General features: G+C 39.8%; 1 protein-coding gene across 3 annotated transcripts in view; it reads right to left on the reverse strand.

Annotated features, from left to right (window-relative positions):
* Positions 1 to 10,617, reverse strand: part of Rnf216 (ring finger protein 216) — a 120,044-nt gene that overhangs the window by 88,880 nt on the left and 20,547 nt on the right. For 2 of the 3 annotated variants that reach the window (XM_005368004.2, XM_026789728.1), the window contains 5 exons: positions 9,514 to 9,647; positions 6,673 to 7,479; positions 5,792 to 5,868; positions 3,504 to 3,606; positions 1,620 to 1,784 (listed from right to left, as the gene is read on the reverse strand). In XM_005368004.2, the coding sequence (XP_005368061.1) occupies positions 1,620 to 1,784; positions 3,504 to 3,606; positions 5,792 to 5,868; positions 6,673 to 7,479; positions 9,514 to 9,647 (1,286 nt within the window). The remainder of the gene's footprint in view (positions 1 to 1,619; positions 1,785 to 3,503; positions 3,607 to 5,791; positions 5,869 to 6,672; positions 7,480 to 9,513; positions 9,648 to 10,617) is intronic. The other variant, XM_013354088.2, reaches the window with a different exon arrangement.

A 10,617-nucleotide genomic window follows, 5' to 3' on the forward strand; every position in this document is an offset into this window, starting at 1 on the left:
CCAGCCTGGTCTACAGAGCTAGTTCCAGGACAGGCTCCAAAGCCACAGAGAAACCCTGTCTCGAAAAACCAAAGGCTTCTAGACACAAAGCAAAGAAAAAAAGCCAACCTATAGAAGAACAAAGAGGACCCTAAGAGAGACATATACGGATCTACATAGGAAGGAGAAAAAGAGAAGACCTCCTGAGTAAATTGGGACTGTGGGGGTCATAAGAGAGGGGAGAAGAATAGGGGCAGGAAGGGAGAGGAACGGAGAAAAATGTGTAGCTCAATAAAAACAATTTAAAAACGAGATGTGCATGTATAAGACCTCCCTATCACCATGAGAAAGCTGTGAAGTTTTCAAAATGATTCATTAATGACTTATGCGCAAATCATGAAGGCAAATTCTACAAAATATATAGAACTGAGCTGCCTCAAGAGAGAAGCCTCCTGCCTGACACTCTGAAACTGCATACAGGCCAGGCAATGATAGTGCACATCTTTAATCCCAGCACTCAGGAGGCAGAGGCAGGCAGATCTCTGTGAGTTCAAGGCCACCCTGGTCTACTAGAGCTAGTTCCAGAAAAGGCTCCAAAGCTACAGAGAAACCCTGCCTCAAAATACCAAAAAACAGACAGAAATGGCACACAACTTCTAATCTCAGCACTCGGAAGGCAGAAGCAGGCAGATCTCTGTGAGTTTGGGGCCAGCCTGGTCTACAGAGTGAATTCCAGGACAGCCAGGGCTAGATGGAGAAACCCTGTCCCATAAAACAAACCAACAAAAAACAAAACAAAAACTGCATACAGGTATTTGAACAATATTTGATTTTTTAAAAGAAGACTTATTTTTATGTTATATATATGAGTGTTCTGCATATATGTATGCCTGTACACCACATACATGCAGTGCTCTCAGGGACCAGAGAGGGTGTCAGAGACCCTGAGACTGGAGGTATTAAGTGTATTATGGCTGGAACTTGCTTACTGAAGCCCCACATGAGCCAGACACCAGGTAAAAGCTCTATACTATTATCCAGATCTAGAGATGGATTAGAGAACCTTTCTATACAACAAGTAAACTTAAACTCAGTGTGCAACAGACACTTGCTCAAATCACAGCCTAGTAAGCAGCAGACCTTAATGTTCAAAGTCAGGGAAAGAGAAAAAGTAATCACCCCTACATTTTATCAGACTCAAGATCTAGAAATACAGGGAACATAAGCAGATAACACCTGGGGGCACAGCTGACAAAAATCCAGACTCTTGAAACCTATGGGATAACAACTTTTTCTTCAACAAACAAGTTTCAAGAAAAAAATAAAGCAGGAAAGAGACACTTAGTAACCAATAGGTTTAACTTAGAACAAGCTATGAAGTGGTAGACACACACCATACTCCAGGCAACCTGCTTTCCACAGTAGCATAACATCTTGTAGGGTCTTACAGAGGTTTGGGATTCCCTATTTCTCAGTAGCATTTCTTCTCATTAATTTTTTCTGATCAGCAATTACTGTCCATGACAAACTCTATGTCCATGACTTTGCCATCACAAGCCACTTCAATCTATGTAATCTGTACACTTTTGTCTCTGAAGGAGAATCAAGGAGTGATCTCAAAAGGAAGCCCAAGGACATACCTTACGGGTGATTGCATAGTGTCCTTTGAGCTCATGTAGGGCCCACTTGATGTCCTGGCTGCTGAGCATCTTGAAATCAGCCATCAAGAGGTCAGCAGCTTGGATGAAGCATCGTTGGTCAAGTGGAGTCAATTTGGAATAGTCAAAAAAGTCTATTTTAGGCAACTGAAATGAGACAAAAAGCATAAAGTTAGAGATGAGAGTATATTGCTCCACAAGGAATAACAGGAGCTGGAGAGAAGGTTCAACAGTTAAGAGCAATTGCTGTTCTTCCAGAGGAGAGGGGTTTGATTACAGGACACATACCAGTCAGCTCAGTTTCAGGGAATCTAATGCTAACTTCTAGTCCCCGTGGATAACTTCATGCGCACCATGGTATACATTTATACACACCCATTTCCCTCCCCGCAAAAAATAACAAATAAGTTTTCAATCCCACTTGGGATACAGAAGCAGGTGCATCTCTGAATTCCAGGCCAGCCTGGTCTACAGAGCTAGCTACACAGTGAAATCTTGTCTCAAAAATTCAAACCAAAAAACAAAGAAATAAATATTTTAAAAAGTATGTATTACAGGAAAGAATCTTGTTTATTCTCAAAATTAATCTATAAGGAGGTGACCAAACTGAAACAAAATGAAAAAGTGGTGGATAATCTTGGACATGGTGGTACATGTCTGTAATTCTGACACTCAGAAGGCTGAGGCAGGGGATGATGAGTCCAAGACCAGCTGAGGCAACACATTAAGAACTCATCTCTTGGTCGGACGGTGGTGGCGCACACCTTTAATCCCAGCACTTGGGAGGCAAAGGCAGGCGGATCTCTGTTTGAGTTCGAGGCCAGCCTGGTCTACAAGAGCTGGTTCCAGGACAGGCTCCAAAGCTACAGAGAAACCCTGCCTCGAACCCCCCACTTAAAAAAAAAAAGGACTCATCTCTCTCAGGGGGAAAAAAAACCCTAAAACATACCCCCTCAAAATATATATGTATAAAATGAACTGTCTCCTTGGTCGTAGAAACTTGAGCATGGGAGTTCAATAATGTCCCTGCAGACATTATACACCTTCCTTCCTTCTAGTCCAGGTTGCTTAATTTTATATATTACATATATACACACATATGTATGTCTATACATATACATACATATATATATGTATGTGTGTATTCTCAACATTATCTTAGATCAATTTTTGGCTAAGAATTAAAGTTTTGAAACTTCTGACATCCTGACATGGATGTGGCTCAATAGGTTGAACACAAATGTTGTAAGGATAGCTATCTGCAAGCTTAAGTATTCGCAGGGAAGTGTAGTAATGCTTTTGCAGTATTCTAATAAGTGGAGATCAAAGACAGAGATATTAAGAGTGGCTAATAAAATTTTTATAGTACTAGTGGTAAGTATACCAACAATTCATGTGAAGTATTTCAATTTTTATACAACTGCAAAATATTAAGAGAAACAAACTAGCTAGGATGTCATGGAGCACGCCTTTAATCCTAGTACTCAGGAGGCAGAGGCAGGAGATCTCTGTGAGCTCAGGCCAGCCTGGTCTACAGAGTGAGTTCCAGGACAGCCAGAGCTATGCAGAGAAATCCTAAATCCTGTCTTAAAAAAGAAAAAAATAAAAAGATAGTAAGATTAAAAAAACGAACTATGGGGGGCTGGAGAGATGGCTCAGAGGTTAAGAGCACTGATTGCTCTTCCAGAGGTCCTGAGTTCAATTCCCAGCAACCACATGGTGGCTCACAACCATCTATAATGAGATCTGGTACCCTCTTCTGGCATACAAACATACATGGAAGGAATGTTGTATACATAATAAATAAATAAAAAAAATCCAATCTGAAAAAAAAAAAAAAAAAAAAAACGAACTATGGACACTTGCCTTCACATCATCCTGGCTGGCGAGCAGGCTGCTGCTGGGGTGGATAATAATTCGGTCTTCTCTCTTTGGATAATCTGGGTTTTCCAGAAGAAAATTACAAAGTCTGCAAAAATCCCCACACAATGTTACTTTCATTACTCCTAGAACTTTCTAAATCCCATGCTTGCCCAGAGTCATATGAAATATTTTTTTAAAAAAAGCCTCTAGTTAGAGTTATCAAGGATTTAAGATGTACCAGTGTTGGCACACTCCTGTACCTTATACTCAGAGGGTTGAGACAGGAGGGTCTCAAATATGATACTGCTTCAGTTTAAAAGGAAAGGAAAGAAAAAGAATTAAGATGCTGTACCCCAGAAAAACTAAACAAGTAAGACAGCCACATCAGGTTTCTGGTTTCACTTTGCTCAATGTGGTGGTACACATGTAAAAGCCCAGGATTCAGGAAGGTTGGAGCAGAAGACTCTAAAGTCATAGCCAGCTGAGGCTGCACAGCAGGACTCTAGCTGGAACAGAACAAAAACAATGAACATACTGACAAATGCAGACTCCTCAGAGCTTTCTCTATGATAGGAAGTCACTGAAATGAGTAATGCTTAAACTGCATGGAACAAGAGAATATAAATATAGAAGGAAAGTAGCTAATAAAAGAACTATGAGCGCTGGGCGGTGGTGATGCCTTTAATCCCAGCACTTGGAAGACAGAAGCAGGTGGATCTCTATGAGTCTGAGGCTAGCCTGGTCTATACAGCGAGTTGCAGGACAGTTAGGACTACACAGGGAAGCCCTGTCTTGAAAAACAAACAAAAAAGAAAACAATAAGCACATCAACAGGAGTAAATGTTGTGGAATATTTGTACACTGTGTGAAGACATTGTTATTATTACTGAAATAAAAAGCTAAATGGCCAATAGCTAGGTGGGACTTTTAGACAGAGAACTCTGGGAAGAAGAAAGGTGGTATCACCAGCCAGACACAGAAGAAGCAGGATAGGCAGTATGGAGATGCTTTATGGAAGAACATAGATTTAAAAATATTGGTTAATTTAAGTTATAAGAACTAGATAAGAACAAGTCTAAGGTAGGCCAAACTTTTATGACTACTAAGTCTCCATGTCCTTATTTGTGAGCTGGAAGTCACAAAAAGAAAAATCCAACTACAAGAAAGTGTGTATTCACACTCACAAACACATTTGCTATGAGATTTAGTTGTTGTGCAAATAAATGAACCCTGAGACATCAATTCTCTTTATAAGACTTGATAATGCAAGACTGATTATGTGAGTCAGGCTCAGCTTATTAGCTAACTCTAAGACTGATGAGCAGACCGTGTCTTCTTAGACATGTCTTCTTAGACAGAATCCTCTATATACCAAACTTATAAGGCTTTCTCTATTCACTGAAGAATATTAATTCTCCACATCGCTGTTGGAGTACTTCAAGATAAGATGAGGTAGTACAAGCTAATTCACAATGACACATAAATGTAAAAACTCAAGCAAAGTCAACTATCCAGGTTCTTCATCCAGTAACCAAGCCAAATCAGAAGGCTGGACAGAGAAGGTACAGCAGTGGTGAATAGGGCTCAGTAGCAAAAGAAAGTGTCAGCTAATAGGGAATCAGGATTTTCTTTGTGTTCTCCTCTCCTTGCTTGGGCATATTTGTAGGACAATACCTTCTCTTAAAAACTCTCACCCAGTTTCTTTCTTGCCCAATGTCAGTAGTGTATCCCCGAACAGTATGACAGATGTTCCCCATTTTACCCAGGTGCCAATGGAGTTACCTAAAAGAGGTATCATATGTAGGGGGCATTGACAAGCTGGGTGTAGTTGCATACACTGTTAATCTCTGCACTCTGGAAGCAGAGGAAGGTTGAGTAGCCCATCCAGGGCTACATAGTAAGACTAAAAAAAAAATAAATCAGAGGATCATTAAAGAGACATGGAAACTAGCTGCAAGCATCTCTTCCAAGTCTGATCCAGGGCCTTTTTTTTCCCAGTTTCAGAAAAGGACAAATGCCTTATGATTTCAGAGTTAAGAGATGCCTAGAATAATCTAATTTCCTGAGATTGAAATAATGGTGATCTTGGGGGCTAGGAGAGGGGATGAGGAAGTGTTCAATGAATAGCGTCTCAGTTTGAGATGATACAATTTCTGGAGATCAACATTTGAAAGGTCTACATAATAATGACAAATGTGCTTAATGACATCCAAGTGTATGGTTAAAAATGGAAAAAACATTACCTGTATTTTACCACCAGAAAGAGAGAGAAAGCATGGTAGAATACTTACACATTCAAATCATAGTAATTCTTCAAATGAATTATCTCTTTAACATATCCATTTGCTACATCTGGAAATCTTGCTTCCTACAAAGTAGTAAACAGTACTTATATTTTGTTCCTTATAATGGTTCTGGAAGGCAATAAAACTGTACGGCAAAAAGTATATAGAATGCCTAAAGACCAGAGAACAGCTGTAAAGCAGTTCTGTGCCTGGCTTAAAAGCAGCCCTTAGTTCCCAGGCTGGAGCACAGATGAGGACTTAGAGGTCGTCTACCCTGTCTCACTTTATAGCTCCAGTCTTCATTCTTCCAATAACTACTGAGTATGAGGAAGGCACAACCCCCTGCCTGCCTTCAAGGACACACCTCACAATGTCAAAAAGACATGGCAAATCAGGATTAAGAAACCCAGGAAAAGCAACAAGCAAAAAACTGGTTTTCTGACCCCAGAAAACAAATACCTGCTTTGCTCTTTACTACAGGTATCCTCCAGAATCGTGTCTATTAAAATGACTGATGCACTGGAAGTACAATTTGTTACTTCACTCAGTTGCCAGAGACTTAAATGCAAATACCCACAGGGGCTAGCTAGTGCTGCTGTACTAGATGGCCTAGATCTAGGAAATCCATTAAATAGGAGTTTACAAGAATGCCAACACCAGACACCATGATATACAGCTAGCACCAAGAGCACTTCTTGAAGGTAGAGTGTACAGTCTGGGCTGCAGGTTTTAGAGGTATCTGCATCCTTTCTAGATATATACTTAAGAAAATAAAGTTTACACAAAGCATATCTTTGTTTACTGCAATGACAGAAAACAAGAGAACAGTAAAGAGGATTACTAGTACAGTATTATTTAAATCATAATTAAAAAAAAGTTAAACTTACTGTTTCCTTAACTAATAGTGTAATAAGTTCTTGATCTCCTTCAGCAGCTTCTTGTCCCCACATGTTTTCCAGATTAGCCTGCTGAGATCCTGGAAGGGGGAAAGCTGGTCCAGGGTCTTCATCAATTGCTAACTGCTGGTCTTCAAGTTCTCCTAGAGGATGGGCTGGCTGAGGAGAAGCAGGGCCTGGAATCCCCTCCTGCTGAGGTTCTGGCCTTGGAAAAGCTGGCTCTGGGAAATCATGGCGGAAGAACATTGGGCCCATTTCTGCTTCCAAATGTCGCTCTTGGGGCACAACCTGATTTGTTCTCTCCTGAGGCTGTGGATTCAGAGCCTGGAAGTATGGATGGTCCAGCCAGTACGCTTCTTCGATTACTTGGTCATCTACTGAGGCAGTTGACTCTCCAGGATTTGATAAGAGATCTGTCTCTGAGTCTTCAGATGATTGGTTCTGAGCTTTCAAAGGCTCACTTTTTGGGAAAAGAATGCCATTTTCTCCCACTATAATGACTTTCTGCTCCAATTTGGGGTTGACAATGTTGTTTACTGTCTGCTTATTGCTCGGTCCAGGTTTGGTTTCTCCTTTTTTGCTACTCCCAAGATCCAGAAATTGACCGTATTCATCCTCAGAATCATCCTGTGCCCCAGAATCAAACAGTGAGTCATTACAAAAGGAAAAATAGCTGTGGGGATCTGCTTCACAGTTTTCTCTAGACTTTCTAGGCCTTTCTTCTCCCAATCTGTTCAGATCTTGCCACTGGGCAGCTGGTTTGATGAGATTGGGTCGGGATGTCTGAGGTTTATGTTTCTAAGAAAAAAATGAAATTTTAATAATAAAAATTCGATTTCTTTCCTGAATCTATGCCTGCTTCTGAACTTACAGTGAAAGGAGAGGAAAGAAACAAAACTAGAAGCGTCCCCTGAGAAAAAATACTATCTTTTCTTTAAGGTAGGGAGGATCTCACTATGTACTCACAGCTAGTCTCTAACCCATAGAGATCCACCTGCTACACCTTCTAGGTGATGGGGAGATGGCTTACTCAGGTGAAGGATCTGACACAAGCACAAGGACCCAAGTTTAATGCCCAGAGCATGTGTGTGATACCAATGTCAAGGAGGAAGAGACAGGCAGAAGATTGCAATGGCCTCCTGGCTAACCAGTCTAGCCAAAATGGTGAGTTCTGGGTTCACCAAGAGACAAAATCAAACACATTAGGTAGAAAACAACAAAGACAGTAATCCCTAAAGTCTCCATATGCGTATGTATGCCCACTTGTCTATGCATGTCTATGCATACAACACACACACAAAATGCTCAAATCACTGGTCACTGGTAAGTGTAAATCAGACCACAAAAATCAGTATTATCAAAACACACAAAAAAATCAGTAGCCAGGGGCTGGAGAGATGGCTCAGTGGTTAAGAGCATTGCCTGCTCTTCCAAAGGTCCTGAGTTCAATCCCCAGCAACCACATGGTGGTTCACAACCATCTGTAAAGAGGTCTGGTGCCCTCTTCTGGCCTTCAGGCATACACACAGACAGAATATTGTATAATAAATAAATAAATAAATAAATAAATAAATAAATAAACAAACAAACAAATAAATATTTTAAAAAAATCAGTAGCCAGGCGATGGTGGCGCAGGCCTTTAATCCCAGCACTCCGAAGGCAGAGGCAGGCGGATCTTTGTGATTTCAAAACCAGCCTGGTCTACAAGAGCTAGTTCTAGGACAGGCTCCAAAGCTACAAAGAAACCATCTCTCGAAATACCAAAAAAAGGTAAAACTAGTAGGAATGTAAAATGGCATAGCTGTTGGCAGAACTTAACAATTTCTGAGTGATTCAGCAACTCTACTTCTTGGCGTATACAAAAAGAAATAAAAATATACAGTCACACACAAACCTTTACATGAATATTTACAACAGAACTATACATTATTCATGGGAGTCAAAAAGCACAATTTAAATGACCGTCATCTGTTCTAAAATATTGTAAATGTTAATGTTCTGAAATCAAATTGTGGACATATCTGTATAATTCTTAATTTACACTAAAAGCACTTGTGCAAACTAAAAGCATGCATAATAGGCCTGCAGTCATTAAGCTGTAATGTGATGTAATAAGAGGATAAAGATGCAGCTGGGTTGTGGTGACACACACCTTTAATCCCAGCCCTCAGACACAGACAAAAATGGATCTCTCTGAGTTTGAGGCCAGCCTGGTCTACAGAGGGAGTTCCAGAACATCCAGGGTTGCTAAACAGAAAAATCCTGTCACAAAAAAAAAAAAAAAAAAAAAAAAAAAAAAAAAAAAAAAAAAAAAAAAAAAAAAAAAAAAAAAAAAAAAAAAAAAAAAAAAAAAAAAAAAAAAAAAAAAAAAAAAAAAAAATCAAGGGGGGGGGGGCTGGAGAGATGGCTCAGTGGTTAAGAGCATTGCCTGCTCTTCCAAAGGTCCTGAGTTCAATTCCCAGCAACCACATGGTGGCTCACAACCATCTGTAATGAGGTCTGGTGCCCTCTTCTGGCCTGCAGACATACACACAGACAGAATATTGTATACATAATAAATAAATATAAAAAAAAAAGAAACCACCTAATAAACGAAGTGTGTCAACATGATAAAAGCACAAGAGAACTACTAAACACCAAAGCAGAAATCCATGCATGAGAAAACAAATGCAAGCACCACCAAAAAAAACAAAAGAAAGAAAAGGAAACTGGAAAAGCTGCAGGAGAAGTAAAAAGAAAAAGCTTTAATTTAACTGTTTCTATATATTCAAAACCATAAAGAAAGAAAAACTCTTCTCATGAAGTCAATTTCAAGTTCATAAAACACTCACTTCTGTCAGTATGACTTCATCATCCAGGTCATCATCTTCATGTTGCTCAGTAGCAGGAGTAACAAGCATGGGAATCCCTTCCTCATCAGAGGAGTCAGATATAGTGATGGGCCCATCTCTGACACTCATCCATTCTACATGGAAGCAAAAAACATGGTCACTTTGAGGCCAGTATGAGCACATTCAGTCCCTATATTCACTGTTGGTCCAAGTCAAGCCAAGTTCAAAGCTACTAACAGTTAACTTACCACCTCAAGCGCACACAGATTCAAGCAGTAAGAACTGTTTCCTTGTTAAATTTTGCCAATAACACTAAGAGATGACAGACAAAATGCTCAAAATGTATCAAATTTTTCTTTTGTTAAATGAGAGAAATCTGAAGTTTTTTTGGTTTTGTTTTATGACAGGATCTTATGTCAAGCCTGGCTAGCTTCATACTATACAGACCAGACTAGCCTCAAATTCTTGGCAATCCTCCACCTCAGCCTTTCAAATCCTAGGAACACAGGCATTTAATCTGCTCTTTAGTTGGGCGCATTGGTACGTGTTTCAGATTCTAGCAGTCACAGCACAGAAAGTTAGGAAAGTCAGCCTGAGGGAGTGAGACTTTGCCTCAAAAAACAACTTTCCTGAATGAGCTATTAGGCCAACCACAAATTTCTTTTTTTTCCCACATAAAACTTTTCTAATTATGACACTGACATAGAACTGCCAGTTTCTTTAGACATTCCCCATGTTTACTCCTTGAAGAAATAAAAGACCAATTTAATTTAAACAGCTACATCTCAAAAAAATTAACACTCAAAAATAGTAATATATTTATTTAAGATTTAAAAGTCAGCTTACTTTATAATAAGCTATTTTATTTAAGCAGAACTTCCATTTCAACCAAACACTTAGCATCTACCAAGCAATCACCTACCAAGGATACATCTGTGACACTGGGCAATTTAACTTGCCTGCTCTTCTTTTAAATAAACCATAGTTAAATCCAAAAACCCAGCTCTGCTCGGGAGGCAGAGGCAGGCGGATCTCTGTGAGTTCGAGGCCAGCCTGGTCTACAAGAGCTAGTTCCAGGACAGGCTCCAAAGCTACAGAGAAACC

Source organism: Microtus ochrogaster, unplaced genomic scaffold (assembly GCF_000317375.1).
Source record: "Microtus ochrogaster isolate Prairie Vole_2 unplaced genomic scaffold, MicOch1.0 UNK27, whole genome shotgun sequence".
Classification (NCBI taxonomy): domain Eukaryota; kingdom Metazoa; phylum Chordata; class Mammalia; order Rodentia; family Cricetidae; genus Microtus; species Microtus ochrogaster.